At 47.3% G+C, this 24,878-nt stretch overlaps 1 protein-coding gene and 2 long non-coding RNA genes across 10 annotated transcripts in view; 1 reads left to right on the top strand and 2 right to left on the bottom strand.

Annotated features, from left to right (window-relative positions):
- Positions 1–3,018, top strand: part of ATP1A1 (ATPase Na+/K+ transporting subunit alpha 1) — a 29,177-nt gene extending 26,159 nt beyond the window's left edge. For both annotated transcript variants that reach the window (XM_034990214.1, XM_034990215.1), the window contains exons 21-23: positions 175–276; positions 2,158–2,249; positions 2,659–3,018. In XM_034990214.1, coding sequence (XP_034846105.1) covers positions 175–276; positions 2,158–2,249; positions 2,659–2,687 — 223 coding nt within the window. In that variant the 3' untranslated portion in view covers positions 2,688–3,018. The remainder of the gene's footprint in view (positions 1–174; positions 277–2,157; positions 2,250–2,658) is intronic.
- LOC118000482 overlaps positions 1–24,068 on the bottom strand; it is a 30,878-nt gene extending 6,810 nt beyond the window's left edge. Inside the window, exons 1-6 of one of the 7 annotated variants that reach the window (XR_004676476.1) lie at positions 23,600–24,068; positions 17,957–20,125; positions 17,125–17,254; positions 3,257–3,344; positions 2,164–2,243; positions 596–782 (exon numbers count right to left, since the gene is read on the bottom strand). This is a non-coding gene — a long non-coding RNA (uncharacterized LOC118000482). Of the gene's footprint in view, positions 1–595; positions 783–2,163; positions 2,244–3,256; positions 3,345–3,633; positions 3,690–17,124; positions 17,255–17,956; positions 20,697–23,599 lie in introns of those variants that run through there. The other 6 variants (XR_004676480.1, XR_004676479.1, XR_004676475.1 and 3 more) reach the window with 6 other exon arrangements.
- Positions 3,686–17,091, bottom strand: LOC118000483. Its single transcript, XR_004676482.1, has 3 exons — positions 16,093–17,091; positions 6,731–6,794; positions 3,686–3,792 (listed from the first exon to the last, which is right to left on the bottom strand). It is a non-coding gene; the product is annotated as an uncharacterized LOC118000483 (long non-coding RNA).
- Positions 24,069–24,878: the final 810 nt, after the last annotated feature.

Here is a 24,878-nt window from a genome sequence, read left to right as displayed (position 1 = left end):
GAAGCAAAATGTAATTCTCCAGCATTTGTTTTTTTTTTTTTTTTTCAATCTGCCCTCAAGTTCCTAAGTACAACTAACACTAACACGTAAAGACATTGATCTGCCGTTGAACACATAGCATTAAAAGATAAACTCCTGTTTGTGTTCTTAAGCTTTTTCTCCCCTTGATTTTAGGAACAAGATCTTAATATTTGGCCTCTTTGAAGAGACGGCCCTTGCTGCTTTCCTTTCCTACTGCCCTGGAATGGGTGTTGCCCTGAGGATGTACCCCCTCAAGTAAGTCACTCCTCATCCAGCTCCATAAAGCATGAAATAGAAGTGGACCTTCTCTTGTGACGTGCGCTAGTAGCTATTATTTTTAGGGATTAAGGGTGGCATGTACAAGAATTTCTCTGGTCTGGAAATCAGGAAGGACTGACCAGGGTGCTTAGGATTTGGCTAAGATCAGGCCAGACAGGCTCTGGTACCTTGGGGTGGCTCACCAGCTAACTGTGGTGAGTGTTTGGGTGCCATGTTCGGGTCCCCCATGGCAACAGTCGGTCGTCATTAGTAGCCTGGGGCTTAGGGGACCGGGTTCAAATCTTGATTTACTTACCTAGCCCTCGTGTGTCCCATCACAGGCCCCCACCTCTGTGGGCCTCTGAATCCTCTGCTCCCGAAGGAGGTGGGAGAAGCAGGCTTGAGGTGGGTCATGGGTAGAATAGACCAAAGGAAGCCCACCACTAACTTTGCTCAGAACCAGCGGGCCTTTTTAAACACAGTGAAGGACTTTGTGGTAAACCCTGTATGTGAAAAATGCAGGTTTATCAGAAGTGCAAATTCCAGTAGCCTGACCCCGTCCCTGAAGTAGCCAATCCCTGTGGGCCTCACTGGCATCTTGTTGGGTCTGTACAGACATTCTCTCTGTGGAAGGGTAGCCTGGCATCTAGGGTCTGTCCGCTATTGCCCGAGCTGTCATTTTCAGCTTTCTCTTGTAGCCATCCAAGCTTGTCAGATGAATTCCATACTTTCTCTTCCAGCGTATGTCCTTGGTAAGGCTGCTCCCTCCCACCCCATCAGGCCAGAGAGTCCTTCAGGGCCAATTTCCCCGGAGCTTGCCCTGTGTGATCTCGCCCTCCTGGACATGCGCAGTCACACCCCTTTTTTGCTATTACTTGTCATTTCTGCTCCCCACTAGGTTGTAATCTTTAAGGCATGGGCTATAGGATCTTTTTTGACTTTGTATCCCCGGCACCTTATACAGAGCTGGTGTACACCAGGGGCAAGCCTTGTCCAAGTTGAATTCTATCAGCTTGAGCCAGTTTGTCAAGAGGAGGGTAGGAGAACCCAGCTCTCTAAAAGGCTGAGATGGAGTCACCCTGAAATGGAGTAGTGCCTCAGGCCATGTTTTATTCTGACTGGAGAGCTTGTTCCTGAACAGGTTCTACCCAATTTGGAAGGTGGCTTAGTTACTCTGTGTGGTCGAGTCAAAGGAGGTCCTCTTTTAGCTGTGGAGGAGGACGCCTAGCACCAGGAAGAAGAGGAGAGTGCCAGGCCTCTGTCCTGGGACAGCCTCCCTCACACATTGACCGCAGAAGTTGGTCGTCAGGGAAGCACAGGCTTGCGACGAGGCTGCGCCAGGCGCCTGTCCCCAGGCTGGGGACTGTGGCAGCAGCCCGCCAGGCTCCCAAAGGCCTCTGCTGTCTCTTAGGGCTCGGCTGTTTTCATTCCCCAGCACTGGGATTCAACACACAGCTGACTGTATGCAAGGGATAGAGAGACTGGTTTTGAGCCACACTGGCGGTTCTTGATCAGCAGATGCCAGGACGTAGAACTTGAGAAAGGGAAGAAAGAAAATGTCCCTTTGCTGTGGGATGGTCAACCAAAAAATCTCAACTCCCCCCTGCAAACCAAATTAAAAAAAGCAGACTGAAGGTCGGAAGGGGATTCCTTCAGAAAGTCTGCAGTCTGCCTTCCTCTGCCCCTCTAGGCCCTGGGCATAGGGAGCAGCATTCTGTTCTCAGGACCCTGCTGTGTGGTCCATGCTAAAGGCTCAGTGGTTAGTCATGACCGTATTTGGCTCCTCCTTCCAGGCTCTTCCACTGTCGCTGATGATACAGTTTCTCTTTCCTTTGAATTGTGTTCACGTCTAAATTGGTACCTGCTTCTCTTTTCCAGACCTACCTGGTGGTTCTGTGCCTTCCCCTACTCTCTCCTCATCTTCGTGTACGACGAAGTCCGAAAACTCATCATCAGGCGACGCCCTGGTGGTAAGTACAGACCTTTTAGCTTCAGCAGGGGTGTGGGGGAGGCCATGGTTCTGTGGCTTGTTTCCTCTGATCAGTCTGGTTGGCTAAGGCCCCTGGACTGCCTGCAGCCACCGTCCCATCCCCAGAGGGTTTCAGAACCAATCCTATTTTAGACTCCACTAAAACCCAATATGATACGGTGGAAAGTTGGTCAGAAATCAGAGCCATCTTCCCAGTTAACATGTCCTTTCTAAAAACACTTGAATAAAAACAGTTGAGGTCCAGTACTGAATTTGGGCGACCTCCCCCCGTCCCGGGCTTTGTCACCCCCCCACCCCCCCGGGGTCGCTCCTTGTCACTGTCGTTCCCCCTGTGTACTAGAGCCAGGAGGCCTCACTGCCGTGTGTCTGTCTCTCTTTGCTGCCTCCAGGCTGGGTAGAGAAAGAAACCTACTACTAGACCCCGTGTCCTGCACGCCGTGGAGCATCACGCCACACACTTCGCACCCACCCCCCACCCCCTTTGTGTACTTCAGTCTTGGAATTCGGAACTCTACCCTGGTAGGAAAGCACCGAAGCATGTGGGGGAAGCAAGACGTCCCGGAATGAAGCATGTAGCTATATATGGGGGGGAGGGGGGAGGGCTGCCTGACAAACATCGTCTATGGGAATGACCGCGGGGATGGTTTTTATGTGCCTTTTTGTTTTTGTAAAAAGGAAAACTTGGAAAGACTGAAAGAATACATTTTATATCTGGATTTTTACAAATAAAGATGGCTATTATAATGGAATCGGTCTCGTGCCCTCATCCCTTTTGAGACCCGGATGTGTGAGTGCGGGTCCCAGCGCGCAGCCAGGTACCGGCAGCTGCACAGGCGCCGACCGGGGACTGGCGAGCAGGGCGACCCCCAGGCCCCCGGAACCAGAGCTAACCGGCCGTCTGGCTTCATCGGCTCGCTAGGCGACTGGGAGTCCCAGTGTTCAGAGGAAACTGTGTGCCCAGGCCCTCTGATTCGGAGATGGACTTACCTGACGCATTCTCCCGTGGGCCACCTCGGGGGGGAGCTGTTAACTCCACCTGCCACCGATCCTCTGCTGCTTGGCGGAAAGACACGTCCTGTGAAAGATTAAGTCGCTTGGTGGAGTAACACTCTTGCCAGCCTGGTCCCAGCCCGCAGACCACCTGCCATCTCTCGCGTCCCCACCACGACAGCCTCGAGCGTCGTGAGGCCCGGGTGCGCGTGAGCGGCAGAAACCCACGTATGCACCATCTCGTGGCCGGTGTGGGTCTCACAAAGCGCTTCCCTTTCACAGAGCTTGGTCCTAATGCAGCGGCAAATGGCTCCATTTCAGAAAGTGCTTATGTGCCAGAAGGCACTTAAGAAAAAAAGGTAAGGAGATCTCACTTCAGGGTCAAGTCTGAGAAGGCCTGCTTTCAGAGTGAGCGTGAAACGCCCTGCTCCGGACTGCAGCCTGAGGGCTGTGAACAAGCACGCACCGAGGCTGTCCTTGCTTCCAGCAGCTAACGATCCAGGGTCCTTACTGCTGGCACCAGAGAGCGTGGTCTGTGGGTGATCAGAGAACGAGTTCAAGTACTTTTTCTCCTCTGGAAGTTTAATTCATTGCTCATGCCCCTCGCCTGCCACTCACTTCCAAGCTGTGCAGGCGGGACTGGAAGGGAGACGGGTAATTCCCACATACTGGCTGTCACTGTCCCTACCTCCTCCAGCCGGAGGGCTGGGTGGTCTGCCCTTAGTCTAATCCCGCCATTCTTCCTTTCTCGGGTCTCGGGGCACTTTCCCCCAGGATGAGCTCTGCACCTGTAAGCCAGTCATCTTTAAAGAGAGCCATCTGCTCAGCCCGATATAAGGAAACCAGGAGGAAGCTGAAGAGAAAGTTGTCAGGATTCCTGGACCACGAGACAGGTGGTAACTGGCTGTTGGAGGACATGCGGGGCTTCACTGCTGTCATGGTGGCCTGAGGCCCCTGCCATGTGCTTAAACCCACACAGCCCTGGCAGATTGGCCGCCCCCGCCCCTACTCCCCGCGGGTCTGCTTTCTGGCACCGCCGGAGAACTGACCAGTGAACACACACACCACTATGATGACGGTCAGTGGCCTGACGACGGTCGACACCGGGGGTGACCCCAGGTGGCCTCCAGGCCAGGGCTTCTTACTGCTCTAAGCAGCCCTAGGCTTCGAGATCCCCAGAGGGAGGGTGGAGCAGGACCTGGGGAGGCTCTGAACCTCCCGTCCCCTTCCCACCGGAACACTTCTACCTTCTGACAATCCTCTGAAAAAAGTTTTAGAGCCAAAAGTTTGCTCTAGAGGAAGCAGCTAAGTGATGGGTAAAACTGGTACCCAAACCAGGCCAGATCTAAGCTTTCTAAAGGCAAGACTAAATGACTGGGCTCATTCCTACTTCGCACTCGGATTCTCCCTTAAGCCCTGTCCGTAGTAGCTAAGATAGGCTCCAGAAAAATGACAGAAACAGCTCCTGAATAGTGACCCCAGATACTGTCCACCCCTACAAATCTGCAATGGAGCCATCCCGACCAGCCTTTTCCCTCGACTTGCTCACCTCCTAATCATCCCTCTGCCACCTCCTGGCTCCCATTAAAACCAGTCCACTGAAATTGTCCTGCTTGAGGTCACCACTGACCTGCTTGTTCGATCCAGCAGCCCATCCCAGTCCTTACTTGGCCTCCACAGCACTGATGCTCCCATCACACACTTCCTGAAACCGGACCCCCTATCTTTCCACCACCATCATCATCATCCCTGCCTAATCCTTAGCTTTCAGCCTCCTCTTCACCTGCTCCTTGGCTGTTCATTTCCTCAGGGAGGTCCCCATTCCCTTCCCCTGCCTGCCTCATATTCCTGGGGTTTCATAACATGACATCACCCACATGATGCTTTCCAACCCCTCAGTCTGGTCCTCTCTCCTGAGCCCCCAGACTCTTGAATCCACTTGCCTATTGGACATCTGTATCTGTTCAGAAAGCATTAACACGCTAGTCTTAACCCCAAAGATAAACCCAAGTTTGAGGTCTCTCAAAATGAACCCGCTCTAGGCAATGACATCTACCACCCTGTTGCCCAAATCAGAAAGCCGGAAGTCCCATGAAGTTTCTGTCTCCCTTACTTGCTCTGGCCCCCACCACCATGCCATCAATCACCACTCACTGTCCATTCCAGTGTGGCTGAGAACAGGCTTTGTGTCTTAGGCTAGACATAGTCACTTAACTAACTGGCCATGGGCATAGATTTTTGCTTCTCTGTGCATCCTTTACTCTAGAATAAGGATGACATTTCAGAATTGTTGAAATGACTGCGATTGTATGTAAAGAGACCAGCACGATAAATCCCTTTCTCCCAGCACCGCCTTTCACTCTTGGCCGGTCCCCTTACTCTCAGCCTTCCTCTAACCCAGTGCAGCTCTAAGTGTTGTCTCTGGACCAGAATCACCCAGGAACCTGATGGAAATGCACCTTCTCATACAGACAGACTCCGAAACTGGAGGTGGGATGCAGCAATCTGTTTTAATAAACCCTCTAGATGATTCTGATGCATGCCAAAATCTGAGAACCATGGCTCTGTCCCACTTTCCAAGCTCCACTTGGCTGCCTCTCCCACCATCCATGTCTTCACCCTTGACTCTAGCACATATGCGCACATCTTTGCTCTTCCATTCAGGCTCCTGGGAAGTCCTTCCTGTGCTACACACTGCTGTCCCGCCATCCTGCAAATCCCCTCGGCAACCCCTCTCCCAGCCTCCCGCCACCCCCACCCCCACCCCTCGGGTTGGCCCAACCTCCATTCTGGCAAATCGACTCAATTTTCTGGATACCGCTCAGGCCTAATTCCTTCTTGGGAAAGGCTCAGTGGGCCCTTGTTTTTTGCACACCTAGCACTTATGCCTGTTTTTTTAGTGTGTTCCCTGGTGAACTACAAGTTCATGAGCATGTATTCCAGGCCATACCCTCCCCAACATCTGGCACATTCAGTACTTGTTGAATGAATGAATGCTCATTACCAGACTTTTTCTTTTTCCTATATTTTTAACATCTCGCCCTGACCTTGAATCTCAGTTTCTTAAATCAGGGCTGACACTTCACCCAAGAGGAATCCATGCCCAGGTCTACCAGCAATCTGTGAGTTAGGGCCTCTGCCTAACTTTAAAACTGGAAATTAGAGAGGATTCAGAAGGAGCCATGCATGGAATTAGGATGTCAAGAAGTTCAGTGACCAGTGATGGTAGGAGGCAAAGAGATCTACAAGAGACACCAAGAGGAACACAGGTCCTTGGACATGCCTGGGTCTCAGCTTTTGAATCCCTGTCTTGGGCCTCAAATGATCTCATAAACTCTCCCCAGCTCTCACCCCAACTAGGTTGTTATCTCCTATTAGATAATTGATTAGTACTCCACTCTTTCACAGAACTCACAATGCTGTTATTCAATTATGTAATTATTAATTTCATATCCACTTTCCCCTGCTAACCTGTAAGTTCTGTCAGGTCCAGGAGCCTGTCTTTTCTGTTTTATCATAACCTCATGCTCAGCGCCTTAAAAAGAGAAGTTGGCATTCAGCATTCCCTATTTAAGGAGAAAGGCAGGTTTCAGTTCAAGATGGTGTCACAGGAAGATCCTGAACTCACCTCCTTCCACAGACATATGAAATCTACAGCTGCGTATGGAACAGTTTCCTCTGGAAAAAAACCCTAAAAACTAGATTGATGCCTACACATCAGGCAAACAAGAAAAAACCCACACTGAAGCAGGTATGCGAGGCTGAAACACAATCTTGCCATTAACTCCACCCCTGGCATGAGTGCCCGCAACTGAAGGGAACTCAAAACCCGGAGCTTTTCCCTGAGAAGCAAAGGTCTTGTACTCTACATTGGGCACTCCAGCTTTTAAGACCTCACCTGAGCCACAAGCCCCCAAAACATTCAGCACTGAAAACCAATGGGGTTTCTGTCCATGAGACCCTTAGGGCTATACAGCAAACTGAAAAACTGCTCTTAAAAAGCCTGTGCACAGACTTATTCGACCCAGGGACGAGCACAGAAGCAGCCGATTGAGAAGCACCCGGCCTTTCGGTGCAGGAGGCTTATCTGCTGATCTTAAAGCATCAGCCTGAGGGGCCAATATCTAATTCAGCACACAGTTAAGGCCCTACGATCATCCTTTCCAGAGACCTCAGCAGGCAGGTGCTACCTTCTTGCTTTCCCTCTGTCACACTGCAGAGTGCCAGTATCTCCTGGGGAGGAGTTTGTCCATGTGTCTGGAGCCCCAGCTTTTACGGCTGTCACCCAGGGGATGGCCCTCGATCACCGAGCACTCGGGTGACCAGCAGGGTGGGTATTCCTGGATCCCATGGGACGATAATTCAGGGGATGGTTCTTGGCTGGCTGTCACCACCAGGGCACTGCAGAGACAGCAGACTGAAAGACACACCAAGTCTCTCTGTGACAGACCTACTTCCTTGTTCAGGAGTTTCAGCCTGAGGGGCAGACTTCTGGCTTAGTACATATCTAGGGCCCTACTAAGATGCACTGTGGGAATGGAGGCCGGTAGACACCATCTTTGTACTGTCCCTCTGCCTTGCTCCAGGCTGCCAGTATCTCCCAGAAAGGAACTCATACATTTGTCTGGCACCCTGATGTCTGGGGCTACTATCGAGAGGACACCTCAAGATTACCTGGCTCTGGTGTCCAGGAGGACTTAAGCTTGCAGTCCCACAGAACTGTATGTATTTGCATTCTTTAAAAGTTGCTGCCTAAGGGTCTAGCTTCCAATCAGCCTGAACGTAGGTGCTGATTGAGCTCCTCCCCTTTCGGACACTGGCAGATCTTGGCCCACCCTCAATTACTGCGAGCCACCAAAAATAATGCTGGGACAATCACAAAGGTTTGGGATAACCAAAAGCTCGGGCAGGGTTGAACTCTAAGGTTTATTTCCTCCATGAGGCTGCTCCTTAAAGATGGGAAGAGGGGTTGTTTTATCTAATGCATAGAAACCAACACAGGAAGCCAAGGAAAATGAAGAAAACGGAATATGTTCCAAATGAAAGAACAAGATAAAACCTTGAAAAAGTATTTCATGAAACAGAAAAAAATTATTTATTTGATAAAAAGTTCAAAATAATGGTCAAAAGGGCTCATCAAACTCAGGAAAAGAATGAACACAGTGAGAACTTCACAAAGGAGACAGAAAATATAAGAAAGTACCAAATATAAAAATATAAATCTCACTGGTAAAGGTAAATATATAGTACAATTTAGAATAATCTAATGTAAAGATGGTGGATCAATCAATTTAAAGATAGCATGGAGGTTAAAAGACCAATGGTTAACAGACACACAAGATAAACAGATGTAGAACGTGACATTAAAAACCTAAAACGTGGGGGTGGGGAGGGGAGTAAAAATGTAGAGCCTTCGAATGCATTCAAACTTAAGCTGTTATCAACTTAAAATATACTGTTATAAATACCAATTGTTATATGTAAGCCTCATGGCTGCCACAAAGCAAACTTATAGAAGATACACCAAAGTGGGGAAACGAACCAAGAGAGACTATGCACTCTGAGAAACAAACTGAGGGTTTTAGAGGGGAGGTGGGTGGGGAGAGGGTTAGCCCCGTGATGGGTATTAAGGAGGGCATGTATTGCATGGAGCGCTGGGTGTTATACGCAAACAATGAACCATGGAACACTACATCAAAAACTAATGATGTAGGGGCGCCTGGGTGGCTCAGTTGGTTAAGTGACTGCCTTCGGCTCGGGTCGTGATCCTGGAGTCCCGGGATCGAGTCCCGCGTCGGGCTCCCTGCTCGGCAGGGAGTCTGCTTCTCCCTCTGACCCTCCCCCATCTCATGCTCTCTCTCTCTTTCTCTCTAATAAATAAATAAAATCTTTAAAAAAAAAAAAAACAACTAATGATGTAACGTATGGTGACTACCATAACATAATAAAATTAAATTAAAAAAAAAAAAGATACACCAAGGCAAGAAATCGAAGCATACCACTAAAGAGACTCATCAGATCACAAAAGAAAACAGCAAAAACAAAACAGCCAGAAAACAATTAACAAAATGGCAGTAAGTATATACCACCAATAATTACTTTAAATGTAAATGGACTAGCCTCTCCAATTGGAAGACAGAGTGGCTGAAACAATTAAAAAAAAAAAAAAAGACCCATCTATTGCTGCCTACAAGAGACTCATTTCAAACAAAAGGACACAGATAGACCGAAAGTGAAAGGATGGGAAGATATCTGATATTCCATGCAAATGGAAACCAAAAGAAAGCTGGTGTGCTATATTCATAGCTGACTTTGAAACAAAGACTGTAGTAAGAGACAAAGAAGGGCATTATATAATGGTAAGGGGTCAATCCAACAAGATGACTTAACAGTTGTAAATATTTATGCACCCAGTGTTGGAGCACCTTAAATATATAAAGCAAATACTAACAGACCTAAAGGGAGACACAGACAGTCATTTAGTAACAGTATAGGGAAATTCAATAAGGAAACATCAGCCCTATATGGCACATTATGTATCTGTTAAATTCATATGATCTAGACAATATACCATCCAAAAGCAGCAGAATACATATTCTTCTCAAGTGCACATGGAACATTCTCCAGGACAGATCATATGTTAGGCCACAAAACAAGTCTTAATAAATTAAAGATTGAAGTCACATCAAGCATCTTTTCTGACCAAAATGGTATGAAACTAGAAATTAAGTAGAAGAAGAAAGCGGGAAATATCACAAATATGTGGAGATTAAACAACATGCTACTTAAAACATCAAAAAAAGATATCAGGAGAAATCAAAAAGTACCTTGCACTTATCACAATGAGCACTGAGTAATGTACAGAATGGCTGAATCACTATATTGTACATCTGAAACTAATAAAGCACTGTATGTCAACTATAGTGGAATTAAGATTAAAAACTTAATAAATGAAAAAAGCTACCTTGAGACAAATAAGAATGGAAATACAACATACCAAAACTTATGTTGCATAAGCAGTTCTAAGAAGGAAGTTCATAGCAATAAATACCTACCTCAAGAAACAAACAAAAAATTTCAAACAACCTAACTTTACACTAACTCCAGGGACAAAATTCAAAGTTAGTAGAAGGAAGGAAATGACAAAGATCAGAACAGAAATAAAAAAGACAATATAAAAGATCAATGAAACCAACAGCTGGTTCTTTGAAACGATAAACAAAATTGACAAAACTTTACCTATACTCACCAAGAAGAGAGAGAGAGAGGTCTCAAATAAAATCTGAAATGAAAGAAGGGACATTACAACTGATACCACAGAAATAGATGAGATCCTAAGAGATTACTATGAACAATTATATGCCAATAAATTTGACAATGTAGAAGAAATGGATAAATTCCTAGAAACATACAAACTACCAAGATTGAATCATGAAGAAATAGAAAAGTGGAACAGACCAATTATTAGTAAGGAGATTGAATCAGTTATCAAAAATCTCCCAAATAACAAAGTCCAGGACCCGATGGCTTCACTGATGAACTCTATCAAACACTGAAAGAAGAATTAACATTAATCCTTCTTACACTTTTCCAAAAAATAGAAAGGGAGGGAACACTTCCAAATGTATTTTATGAGGCCAGCAATACCCTGATAACTAAACCAGACAGGGATGCCACAAGAAAGATTTACAAGTCAATATTCCTGATTAACATAGATGTAAAAATCCTCAACAAAATATTAGCAAACAATAAATTAATATATATTACATACATTAAATATGATATATTACATTAAATACATTAAAGGATCAAACACCATGATCAAATGGGATTTATTCCAGGGATACAAAGCTGGTTTAACACCTACTGATCAGTCAACACATACACCACATTAACAAAATAAAAGATAAAAATCATATGACCATCTCAATAGATGCAGAAAGGCATTTGACAAAATTCAACACCCATTTATGATTAAAAAAAAAAAAAACTCTCAACAAAGTGGATACAGAGATAACGTACCTCACCATAATAAAGGCCATATATGACAAGCCCACAGCGAACATCACACTCAGTGGTGAAAAGCTGAAAGTTTCTGCTCTAAGATCAGGAACAAGATAAGGATTCCCACTCTCACCATTTTTATTCAACATAGTATTGGAAGTCCTGGCCAGAGCAATTAGGTAAGAAAAAGAAACAAGACTGGTTCCGGTCCAAGATGGTGACATAGAAGACCCAGAAGTCACCCCCTCCACAGACACACCATATCTACACCTACTTACAGAGCAAATCCCCCTGAAGAAGAACTGAGGGATGACCAAGCAGCTTCTGCACAACAATAGAAAGACCATATAGAGAATGGCAAGAGAGATGGAGACATGGTAACAAAAGGAACTTCTAGCCCCAGCACCATGAATTATAGTAGGAGGGATAACACTGAGGGACCATGAGCAGATTTGTCTACTTTGGGGCACAGAAAAAAGCCATTGTTTAAAAGTGCAACTAGAATATAAAGAAACTAGCCGAGAACCCCACAAAATGGCAGGGCTGCTGCTGGAACTCTCTCTGGGTCAGAGGGGCTAGCAAACACCACAGGGTATATTCCCCTTTCACCTTGATAACATGGAAAGGAGCAGGATCCGGGCATCTTAGCTGGCCTGCCACTTATTTTATTTTATTTTTTTTAAGATTTTATTTATTTGACAGAGAGAAAAAGAACAAGAGAGCACAAGCAGGGGGAGCAGCAGAGGCAGAGGGAGAAGCAGGCTTCCCGCTGAGCAGGGAGCCTGATGTGGGGCTCGATCCCAGGACCCTGAGTCCATGACTTGAGCCGAAGGCAGATGCCTAACGACTGAGCCACCCAGGCACCCCAGGCTTGCCACTTTAGTGAGCCCCAGCCCCCAGCCCACACAAGCCCCAGGTGTCCCACCAAGGTGTTCCCAGTGCAGCACACACCAGGATATCCCTGGTCAGTGCTCACTACAGCCCCAGCTGTCTCCTCCAGGTGACACAGGCACAAAGCACCCTGGAACACTCTAAGCCTGCACCACTTCAGCTCCAGATGACTCGCCAGAGCACCCCCAGCACAGAGTGCCTCAATAAATCTTGGCTCCCACCTGCCTCACATCCAACTGTCCTACCAGTGTGCCCCTGTGTGGAGTGCCCTAGGGCCCCCTAGCTTGCACTCACTTCAGCTCCAGCTATTCTACCAGGGTGCCCTCTGCACAGAGAGCCCTGAAACTTCCCTGGCCCACGCCTACTTCAGCTCTAGCCATCCCACCAGGGCAACTCCAGCATGGAGTGCCCAGGACCCTCAGCCCATGCCAGCCACATCTCCAACCAGCCGCCCAGCCGAAGTCACCAGGCACACCCAGTTTATACAGGGGATGACCACACACAGGAGCATTACCTCAAATTTAGAAGAAGTAGCTGTTCCACCTAACTCATAGAAACAAACACAGAAAATCAAGCAAAATGAGGAGACAGAGGACTATGCTCCAAATGAAAGAACAAGACAAAACCTCAGAAAAAGAACTAAATGAAACGGAGATAACCAATCTATCTCATAAAGTTCAAAGTAATAGTCATAAAGATGCTCACCAGACTGGAGAAAAGAGTGGATGAACTCAGAACATCAAGAAAGAGATAAAGAATATAAAAAAGAACCAAACAGAGTTGAAGAATACAACAACTGAAATGAAAAATACTTTAGAAGGAAGCAATGGTAGATTATACGATGCAAGCCCTGGGGCTAGAATGTACAGCATGGTGACTATAGTTAATAATACTGTATTGCGTAGAAATGGAAGGAAAACTTCCAAACTCATTTTATGAGGTCAGCATTACCTTGACCCCAAAACCAGACAAAGACCCCATCAAAAAGGAGAATTACAGACCAATATCCCTGATGAACATGGATGCAAAAATTCTCACCAAAATACTAGCCAATAGGATCCAACAGTACATTAAAAGGATTATTCACCACTACCAAGTGGGATTTATCCCTGGGCTGCAAGGTTGGTTCAACATCTGCAAATCAATCAACGTGATATAATACATTAACAAAAGAAAGAACAAGAATCATATGATCCTCTCAATAGATGCAGAAAAAGCATTTGACAAAGTACAGCATCCTTTCTTGATCAAAACTCTTCAGAGTATAGGCATAGAGGGTACATACCTCAATATCATAAAAGCCATCTATGAAAAACCTACAGCGAATATCATTCTCAATGGGGAAAAACTGAGAGCTTTCCCCCTAAGGTCAGGAACGCGGCAGGGATGTCCACTATCACCACTGCTATTCAACATAGTATTGGAAGTCCTAGCCACAGCAATCAGACAACAAAAAGAAATAAAAGGCATCCAAATCGGCAAAGAAGAAGTCAAACTCTCACTCTTTGCAGATGATATGATACTTTATGTGGAAAACCCCAAAGACTCCACCCCAAAACTGCTAGGACTCATACAGGAATTCAGTAAAGTGGCAGGATATAAAATCAATGCACAGAAGTCAGTGGCATTCCTATACACCAACAACAAGACAGAAGAAAGAGAAATTAAGGAGTCGATCCCATTTACAATTGCACCCAAAACCATAAGATACCTAGGAATAAATCTAATCAAAGAGGCAAAGGATCTGTACTCAGAAAACTATAAAATACTCATGAAAGAAATTGAGGAAGACACAAAGAAATGGGAAAACGTTCCATGCTCATGGATTGGAAGAACAAATACTGTGAAGATGTCAACGCTACCTAGAGCAATCTACACATTCAAAGCAATCCCCATCAAAATACCATCCACCTTTTTCAAAGAAATGGAACAAATAATCCTAAAATTTGTATGGAACCAGAAAAGATCCCGAATAGCCAGAGGAATGTTGAAAAAGAAAAGCAAAGCTGGCAGCATCACAATTCCGGACTTCAAGCTCTATTACAAAGCTGTCATCATCAAGACAGTATGGTACTGGCACAAAAACAGACACATAGATCAGTGGAACAGAATAGAGAGCCCAGAAATGGACCCTCAACTCTATGCTCAACTAATCTTCCACAAAGCAGGAAAGAATGTCCAATGGAAAAAAGACAGTCTCTTCAACAAATGGTATTGGGAAAATTGGATAGCCACATGCAGAAGAATGAAACTGGACCATTTCCTTACACCACACACAAAAATAGACTCCAAATGGTTGAAAGGCCACAATGTGAGACAGGAGTCCATCAAAATCCTAAAGGAGAACACAGGCAGCAACCTCTTCGACCTCAGCCGAAGCAACTTCTTCCTAGAAACATCACCAAAGGCAAGGGAAGCAAGGGCAAAAATGAACTATTGGGACTTCATCAAGATAAAAAGCTTTTGCAAAGCAAAGGAAACAGTCAACAAAACCAAAAGACAACCGACAGAATGGGAGAAGATATTTGCAAATGACATATCAGATAAAGGGCTAGTATCCAAAATCTATAAAGAACTCATCAAACTCAACACCCAAAGAACAAAGAATCCAATCAAGAAATGGGCAGAAGACATGAACAGACATTTTTCCAAAGAAGACATCCAAATGGCCAACAGACACATGAAAAAGTGCTCAATATCGCTCGGCATCAGGGAAATCCAAATCAAAACCTCAATGAGATACCACCTCACACCAGTCAGAATGGCTAAAATTAACAAGTCAGGAAATGACAGATGTTGGTGGGGATGCAGAGAAAGGGGAATCCTCCTACACTGTTGGTGGGAATGCAAGCTGGTGCAGCCACTCTGGAAAACAGTATGGAGATTCCTCAAAAAGTTGAAAATAGAGCTACCCTATGATCCAGCAATTGCACTACTGGGTATTTACCCCAAAGATACAAAAGTAGGGATCCGAAAGGGTACATGCACCCCGATGTTTATAGCAGCAATGTCCACAATAGCCAAACTGTGGAAAGAGCCAAGATATCCATCAACAGATGAATGGATAAAGAAGATGTGGAATATATATACAATGGAATATTATGCAGCCATCAAAAGGAATGAGATCTTGCCATTTGCAACGACGTGGATGGAACTGGAGGGTATTATGCTGAGCGAAATAAGTCAAACAGAGAAAGACATGTATCATATGACCTCACTGATATGAGGAATTCTTAATCTCAGGAAACAAACTGAGGGTTGCTGGAGTGGGGGGTGGGGTGGGAGGGTTGGGGTGACTGGGTGATAGACACTGGGGAGGGTATGTGCTCTGGTAAGCGCTGTGAATTGTGCAAGACTGTTGAATCTCAGATCTGTACCTCTGAGACAAATAATGCAATATATCTTAAGGAAAAAAAAAAGAAGCTAGCAGGAGGGGAAGAATGAAGGGGGGGGAAATCGGAGGGGGAGACGAACCATGAGAGACGATGGACTCTGAAAAACAAACTGAGGGTTCTAGAGGGGATGGGGGTGGGAGGATGGGTTAGCCTGGTGATGGGTATTGAGGAGGGCACGTTCTGCATGGAGCACTGGGTGTTATGCACAATGAATCATGGAACACTACATCTAAAACTAATGATGTAATATATGGGGATTAACATAACAATAAAAAAATTAAAAAAAAAATAATACTGTATTGCGTATTTGAAAGAGGATCAGAGAATAAATCTTAAAAGTTCTCATCAGAAAAAGATATGTAACTATGTATGGTGACAGAGGTCAACTAGACTTCTTGTGATCATTTTGAAATATATACAAATGCTGTACACTTTAAACTAGTATGGATTTCAATTATACCTCAATAAAAAATGACAATAAAATCATTTGACGTATGAAAACATAAAGAGAAGGGAAACGAGGCACAGGGACTTGTCCACAACCTCACGTGGCTTCCGAAGGCAAGGCTCTGCTGGTGGGCTCTGGTTTCCTGCCCTCCTGGAGGCCGACCCGCTGTGTGCAGAGCTTCAGAGGCTTGTAGGGTGGAGAGCCTCCTGGCTGGGCTCAGGCTTGCTTGTTTCATGCACGGGGTTCCATTTCCACTCCCCGTGCCCCTCACCCTGTGTGCCTAGAGAGCAGTGGTCTCAGCAGTGGTTGGGGAAGCCCGCTTTCTCAGTTTAATAGGAAGGCAATCTGGGCAAGGCATTTACGTTCTCCGAGCCTCTCTGTCTACAAGACGGAGGAGACGGCTATACCTCCCTTACGGGGTGCTGTGAAGAATAAGGTGAAGCAAAATGTGGAAAGGACTTGGCACAGCACCAGCTCTTCATAAGGCTTCATTAACGGGTGACCTACTTCCTACCCCCGTCCCTATGCACACCCCACCGCAGCTATGCTCCAAGCGTCCCCGAAGATAAACCTAGGGGAGGCTGCTCGGTGTTCCCCAGTCACAGAAACAGCGACTTATGCCACGCGATGTCCTAAACCACAACCATTTACAAACGAGAAAAGTGAGCCTCAGACAAGTGGGGTGACTTGCCTGAAGTCACACAGCTAGTAAGTGCCAGCAGTGGGTGAGTCTGCCTCAGACCCAGACAGTTGAGCTCAGAGTCCAGGCTCCTAAGACTTTGCAGCTGGTACTTGTAAGCAAGTGCTAGGCAAGCATCGGCATTAGTGGAAGGCTGGTGCTGGGGCCGAGGACCAGAGAAGGGCAGCGGTTTTATGAAAAAGAACAGGGAAGGGTAGAGTTGGTGTTAAAACATAAGATCACAGAAGTTTCTTGGAAATTAAGCACATGCCATTGAACAGTTACTCAAAGGGATTTGCCCCCGGGCACTGCTGGGTGACCGAGCTGCAGCTTGCATAACTGGGAAGTGTGAGGGCAGGCGGTTCTCATCCCAGGCCAGCTCTGCGGTGGCAGATCTGCTTCCCAGGCAGTGGCAGGGCTGTGAACTGGAGGGTGGCAAGTCCCTTACCTCCTGCAGCCTCGGCGTTAATGCTGGCTCTTCAGTGGCCAGTGGTTCCAAAGCTGTCCTTCCTGGCCCTGCCTTCTATAGGGAGCAAGGATGCCCTCCCTTCCCGCAGGCAGCACTGCCTTGGTGTAATCTGTGCGTTGGAAAGCAGAACTATTTAAAGAAGTAGTTCAGTAACGTAAAGAATCTTCCTGTAGTATAGATCATTGCTCCATTTAAAACCGGTTGCAAGGTCTTAAAGTTTTCCTAAAATGACAGACATCGGGGGACGTTCATGCCAACTAAACATCGTCCCAGAAACATAGTTTCATCCTTTGCTACAATGAGAGCCTGCTGTGTGTGGGTTCCTCCTCTTCCCAAAGAACAGAGAGCAGAACCCTGAAAGCCAGCTAGCCCTTCGCCAGCACACTCAGCTCTTCACGCGTGCGCTGGGAGAGAAGCCCAGGGTCTTTGCAGGTCATTTGCCCCAGTGCCCTGAGCTCTGGTGCCAACGGGACAGTACCTTCTAAGGGAAAGGGAACAGACATTTGTGGATCCTGTACTATGTGCCTACAGCACTGTCTTTGCAGCTTAATGCTTATTTCATTTAGTCCTACGAAGTAGATAGAGGTAGAAATTATTCCCACTTTACAGAGGGGAAACTGAGACTCAGAGAGGTTAGTAACTTGTAAAAGGTGGTGGAGGAAGGGTTTGAGCACAGATCCGTAAGCCTTGGTTTTTCCACCACATCAAGCTGCCTCCCTCTAGGGACTCAAACATACCCTATGTTGCCACTGGTAGTTTTTCATCTCAACATACCCTCAAGCCAGGAGCTCCCCCCCACACACAGACTCACCGATATTTGTGGGTCCACACACACGGGCATCCCTTTGGGTACAACTGTTCCAAAGCAGCAGTTAGAGGACGGTATGGCAGCAACTCGCTAGTTGTTCAACACAGACTGTGCCCCCTTTCCACCGAGTGCCCAGTAAGACCACATTTCCTGGCCTCCCCTGTGAGATGCAGCCATGCAAAGAGATGTGAGCTGACTGCTACACGGATCACCTCCCGGCCTGGCCCATAAGCCATTCCCCAAAAGTTCTCATTCTCTTTCTATATCCATCTGCTGAATGAAAAAAGACATAGTAAGGCCTTTAAAGCAGACAAGTAAGGCCCTCATCCTTGGCTGCACACTGAAATCACCCAGAAACCTTCCTATCTATCTCCACGCCTGGGCTGCCTCCCAGACCAATTAGATAGGGATGTCAGGACGTGGAACCCTGCTAAAGCTCTCCAGATGATTCCAATGTGGTTCTCAACACGTGTGCCCTGTCCAGCAGCATCACTTGGGGAGTTGTAAGAAAATGCCCATTCCCAGGCCCCCCAGCTGCTGAATCAGGGCCCTGGGGTATTGTCTCTCCAGCTCTCTAGCTGAGAGCCGCTGCTCTGAAGGAAGGTAAGCTGCAAGACAGAAGGAGCTTGGGTCCCGAGCTGCCTGGAAGAGGGCCACATAGGAGAGCTGTATCAGAATTACCCATGTTGGGAGAGTGAGGAATAAACTTCTGTTAAGCCATTGGCTCAGTAGGTGTTTATGTGGCTGAAGAGAGAATATGGAAGATCAGAAGGTGGGTCTAAGCAGTGGTGTGTGAGAGCTAGCTCCTACCAGCTCGTCTGATTGTTCAATTTTCAGGTCCTCTGCAAGCCAGCCAAAGTCGCACAGATAGCTTGAAATTGGCCAAGGTTGGAATATGTACAACACAGAAGTTATCAAACACTGAAACCAGGCTTGCTTTCCCAGAGCTGGTTGTTAAACACTAACCAGGACCAAGTATCAGAGAGTGGGAAGGCAGCATGGTACAATGGTCCTGGACTGTGATGAACCATCAGAGATGATGCCTCCAACACATGGAACTCCCTAGGCCCTGCCAGCATTCAGGCTTCTCCTGACAATGCCCTGTCTTTGCCAAGTCCTTGTATTCAGCGATTCTGGAAGCTGAGGGAGGACTGGAGGAAGCAAAAGGGGTGAATGGTCAAAACTATCTTGCAGGTAAAGAGCAATTTACAGGCTTAAAGCAGGGTTTCTCATTGGCACTGTTGACGTTTGGGGCTGGATAATTCTTTGTTTGGCGGGGGGGAAGGGCTGTCCTGTCCATTGTAGCATGTTTAGCAGCACCCTTTGCCTCTACCCATTAGGTGCCGTTAATTACCCCTTCTCTCTCCGGACGTTGCCAAATGACCATTGGTGCCAAACCCACCCCCCGGTGATAACCACTGACTAAGAACAATTAGAAGGAAGACACACCGTCAGGGAGGGCTGGATCTCAGCCTCCAGTTTCAGCCCTGCACAATTTAGAAAAAGTGCTCTTGGATTCAATCACATGCTGCCTCCTGCAGCGGTCTGTAGCAAACTCTCCTCCTATGCTCCACGTCTCCCTGATCACACCATTTCCTTCTCAACCATGCCTTTGACACCAGGGCCTGTACCACCACCTTCGGCTCTTGGTTTGGGAGTACCTGCTGGGGCTCTCGAAGCGCTTCAGGCTAAGTTAGCTCCTCCTCTCAACATCAGGCACTGCGATCCCTCCCTCGGGAGAGTAGAGTACAGTGATGGAGAATACCAGTTCTCATGGCAGAAGGTCTGACTGGACCCTGGCTTTGCCCTGCTTTAGCTGCGTGACTCTGAGCACGTTTCTTAACCTCTCTGAGCCTCCATTTCCTTGTTGATCACAGAGGGAAAGTACGATTTCCGACCTCGCAGAGTTGTGAGAATAAAATGAGATCACGCCCAGCAAGCCTTGGCTCTTGTTAAACTGATTTTACAGAGCGCAGCCTACGTGGTAGAGCCTGTGCCACATCCTGGGGGTGGACCATTGAGTAGAACACAAGTCCCAGGCCCTGTTACACACACCTGCTGGGGAAGATGGCGTAGTTCTGCTGCAGAGTCGATGCCAGAATAGGAGAGTCCCAGTGCGGCAGACACCCACAGGAGGAGCCTAACCAAGCTTTGGGGGTTAGGAGGAGGCTCCTGGAGAAAATAAAGGTGGGCATTGAGCAGATCTCACTGGCCTACAAATGCTGTGTCCTTCCCTGTCCCACACCATGTCCTTCCCCAGCCCATGCTCCAAGGGAGGCAGACAGCCATCCTGAGTCTTCTCAGCCTTTCCGACGGAACACCAAAGATTTTCTCTATTTTCTTTTCCCTTTTATTTGCCATAACCACCTTCCATTGCATTCTTCTGCACTACGGGTACTGTTTTAAGGTGCAGCTTTTTATTTGAATGTGTTCTTGCAACACACGCACTGCCCTTAGAGTGTTGTCTTAAGCTTTTGTCATGAAAAATCTCTGAGGTAGACAAAAGTAGAGACAATACAGCAAAGCTCTATGTAGCCATCACCAGGCCTGAACAACTACCAACATTCATCAGTTTTGTTTCCTCTAATCTCCCTTCCCCAGGCTCACTTTTTTCTTTCAGGAGTATTTTAACACAAATTCCAGACATCATGTCATTTCACCCAGAAATACTCCAGTACATGTCTCCAACAACAAAAAATGACCTTTAAAAAATTCATAACCAAGTAGATTCTTTTTTTAAAAAAAACCACTTCGTGTTTAAGATCCATCCATGTTGCCATGGGTACTTCTAATCTATCATCCCAAGTGATGCATAGGGACTTGTTCGTGTACCCACCACATCTGACCTTTTCTTTCTCAGTGATGGACAGCAGAATTGTGGACAAGTCCCCTCTACCACAGATGAAGCGTCAGGGAACATCGTCATTTCCCTGGGAGCAGAATCGCTGGTCATGTAGCATACACATTTACATCACTTGACAAGAAGACCAGACTGCCTTCCAGAATGGCTGCATCTGTCCACACTCCCAACAACTGGAATTGTGGGTTGCCAACAACTGGAATTACCCAGCTTTCTAACTGTTAATCTAATGGGTGTACCACCTCATTTAAATACATATTTCTTTGGTGATTAATAATGACTGGGTATCTTGTCACGTTTGTTAGCTTTTAGGGTTAACTCTTCTATGAAAATTGCCTATCTTTTGCCTATTTTTCTCCTGGGATTGCTCTCTTTTTCCTGACTTGGAGGAATTTCTTGTGTATTCTAGCCATCAGTCACGTGTCAGTTTTAGTGAAAGCATCTTCTCCCATTCTGCCTTCTAGTGCATGGTCAGAACCCTCTTTCTGATCAGATATGCCCCCTTCCCTCCCAGTTTCAGATCCAGGGGGCATCCTGCTCAGGCTTATCTATTCATGGGAGTCTTACCCTCCTTGCCGGTGATGGGTCTAAGCCCAGAGTTGTGACTGATTCTCCACTGACAGAGAGAAGGCAGCCAAAGGGCTTCCAGGAAGGATGTCCTCACTCTTCAGAGACACAAGGACAGCCAGACATGGAGCTTCTGCGACCATCTTGCTACCAGCCTGAGGCTAAAACCCACCATGAAGGCTTGGCATCCTTGGTCACATGGTGGAGCCTGTATCAATGACCCTGGGGCCTGCTCCATCTCTAAACTTCCTTTTAAGTGATGTAATAAACACCCTTCTTGTCTCAACTAGATTGAGCAAGAGTTTCTGATGTTGTAGTAAGAAGGATATGGACAGAGATAGCTTCTAAACCAGAGGCTTTCCTTTTTTTTTTTTTACTACCATCCACCAGTAAGAATTAATTTCATATATATAACTGAAATAACACAGACCTTTATTATGTCTGATGTGCTTGGATAGCCTACTCTATTGTTCTTTTTTTTTTAAATGCAGGGTGTGAGCCACTACGTTGATGACACAAGCTACTAATGGTCATGACCCAGAGTCTGAAAAATGCTGCTCTAGGTCTCAGCCCTCAGAACTGAAGCCTGAAAGAAAAATAAGCTCTAGTCAAGCAAGACAGGGGGAAGGGAGGGTGGTGAGGAGAGTTCTCTACAAGGGAAGGGGCCAATCAGATACCTCCCTCCCCCAAAGATGACCACAGAATGAGCCTCTGATAAGCTCTTGCTGACTGGCTGTCCCTTCCCACAGCTCTCCTCTCCCAACCATGCCTTTCTGGAGCCATATTCTGTGAACAGATGAGGCTAGAGCTCTTATCTCACCTCTGCCTGGCCCTCAAGATGCTCGGGCCCCAAAGCCTGCTAATTAGAGATGGCTGGGAGGATTACCAGGGCCCTGGTCTGGCAGCTGTGCCCAGTTCTAAATTCAATAGCCAGTGGCCCACAGAGTAAGGGCTCACCTTGATAAACCCCCAAGACAAAGCAGGGAGACAGACAGGGCTTGTTCTCAACAGAGCGCTCACTCTCTGAATACAGTTTTTGTTTGAGCCCCGAGGCTGGGAACATTCCATGGCCTGGCGAACTCCCTGTCTTCTCAAGGTCAGTCCTTCCTCAGCATTCCTCTTTGGAAACATCTCCCACGGCTGGCCCTGCTCCTGCCCCCTGGCTTTGGGGGCAGTTATATAACTCTTAGGAAGACCTAGAAACGCAAGCATATGGTGTCCTCGATTCCCGGCACTAACAGGCAGCTTCACATTTTTCGCTGGTGCTGAGAGACTGGCTTCACACACAGGCAAGCACACACGTACACATCCCTGACTCATAACCACAGTTTGGCTGCAAAATTTTTATTAATTAAATCCAACATCTGAAGCCACATAAAGGTGAAAGCATAGGACGTTTTGTCCCAAGAACTTGTGGGGAAGGGCAAGTGCATTCCTTAGAACAGGTGGATGGAAAGGCCTCTGAGGCAGGACCCAAGGAGGCCCTATCATCATGCAACCGCCACTGCAGAGCCAAGGTCCTTGCACCCCTGGATTTCGCTCTGAGGGTCTGGCCTGGCAGCAAGTGGCTTGCAGCTGAATTCCCTAAGTCAAGTCTGCTAAGCCCAGCGCTGAACTCACAAATTCAGCCCACATTTATTATGTGCTTGCAATGAATAAAAGGTTAGTGAAGGAAGCCTGGTTGGGAGTGGGGAGGGGAGGAGAACCTAGAAAACGTGCTCTGAAAAATGCTTCATTACAGGCCCTGAAAATTAAGATTCAGAAAGCATTTTATTTAAAGCAGAAAATACGGGTGGATATCTAGAGCAGTGGAGCTGCTAAGAGCACACGGTTTAGAGTCAAGATCAGCCCAGATTCACATTCTGGCTCTGCTACTTTCTAGCTGTGACCTTCAACATGCCTCTCAAACTTTTGAGTCTTGGCTTTCCAAAATGTAAAGTGGACAGAACGCTGTGAGGTTGGCTGCCCGGATTAAGTGAGATTACAGAGCATTTAGTACAATGGGTGTAAAGAGAAAAGGCTAAACGCAGCTGGTACAATTCACTTTCAGTGCAAGCTGAAACACACCTTCATTTGAACGACGGAATAAAGCCATGTCAACTGGCTTTTCTGTAGCGCTGTAGAGGGTCTGGTTAACCGGAGAGCGGGGGGCGCACGGACCTAGGCAGGCCCCTGACCTGGCCATTTTGCAAGAAGCTACCTCGGAGCGCCTCACTCACCTGGAGGTTGCAGGGCCTTCACCTGCTGGCTGTTAGGGTTACTGCTAGGAGTGTGTGCTGCACTCGCTTTGCTCGGTCGGGACGAGCCGTACTTGTGCTCGTGGCCTCAGAGCCCGGGTGTGGGATCATGCAAATGCCTTCTCCCTGCCCACCTGCCCTCGGAAGCAGCAGGCGCTAAGGGGGTGTGTTTCCGACGGCGCAGCTGCTCGAGCGTCGTAGTTGAGAAGGCATGGCTACCGCTTCCCAAGTCCTAGTTAAGTGCAGGTTCTTTGGGGTTACTTTCTCACTTAATTCCCACCATACAGCTAAGAAGGCCTCCTCGGGCTGGCTGCCCACGCCGGGACTGCGCACCGTGATAAGCACTCTATCACTGCACACGGACACCTCATTCAGGCCTCCCGCGCCCCCTGGGGCAGGAGCCCGTCTTACAGGTGAGGCTCTCGGGACGCTCGCGAGCGTCTCGCGTTGATGCCACCGCGCAGCTCGCGCCGCGCACGAGAACGCGCGGCTTCGGCTCCGCGCTACGGCGGCCGCCGAGGGTCCTGCCGCAGAGCCAGGCGCTTCGCGGCGGGTCCTCGGGCTGCTGCGGCGGCGGGAAGCCCAGCCAGGCCTTCAGATCAATGCAAGCCTCCGGATTCAGGGAAAGCCAGGGATCTTCCGGGTGGAGGGAGCAGTCTCTGCTCCGGGCACTCGGGTCCGCCACCAGGCCGTGGTCTCCGGTCCTAAAGCTAAAGAGTCTCGGGCCGGGCCCGGTAGTCTTGCTGGGATCGCGCAGGTGCCGAGAGTTCAGGCCACCTGCATGCACGGTGCTTAATAAAACCCCAGCGCCTTCCCGAAGTATTACAGAGCCGCCACACGTTTTGAAAATCCTGAGGATGATAAAATGATTTTAAGAACTCCTCTAGTTTCACCACCAAGCAAATCACTGTTGCTATTTGCATATATTTGGTTTCATTCCTTTTGTATGTATACGGCTTTATTTTTACAGAGCTGTGATAAAATGCACATACAAATGTGAATGCAGGGTCATTTTCACTTTTATAACACAAATATGTCCTTCATGTCATTACAGACTCCCTATCATTTCTAATGACAGGCTATTTTTTCATTGGGTATATATGCTAGTATTTACCAGAGCATTTTCAAATGTTCAACATTCAAGTGGTTCCTGGGAAATTGAATGAAAGGAAACTTCATTAAAGTGGAGTGGGGAGGGGCCCCCCTGGGTTGCTCAGTCCGTTAAGCGTGTGCCTTTGGCTCAGGTCATGATCCCAGGGTG

This window comes from Mirounga leonina, unplaced genomic scaffold (genome assembly GCF_011800145.1).
Source record: "Mirounga leonina isolate KUSES-001 unplaced genomic scaffold, KU_Mleo_1.0 Mir_507, whole genome shotgun sequence".
NCBI lineage: Eukaryota > Metazoa > Chordata > Mammalia > Carnivora > Phocidae > Mirounga > Mirounga leonina.
The sequence above is the reverse complement of the archived record's forward strand: the minus strand, read 5'-3'. Positions and strand labels throughout refer to the sequence as shown.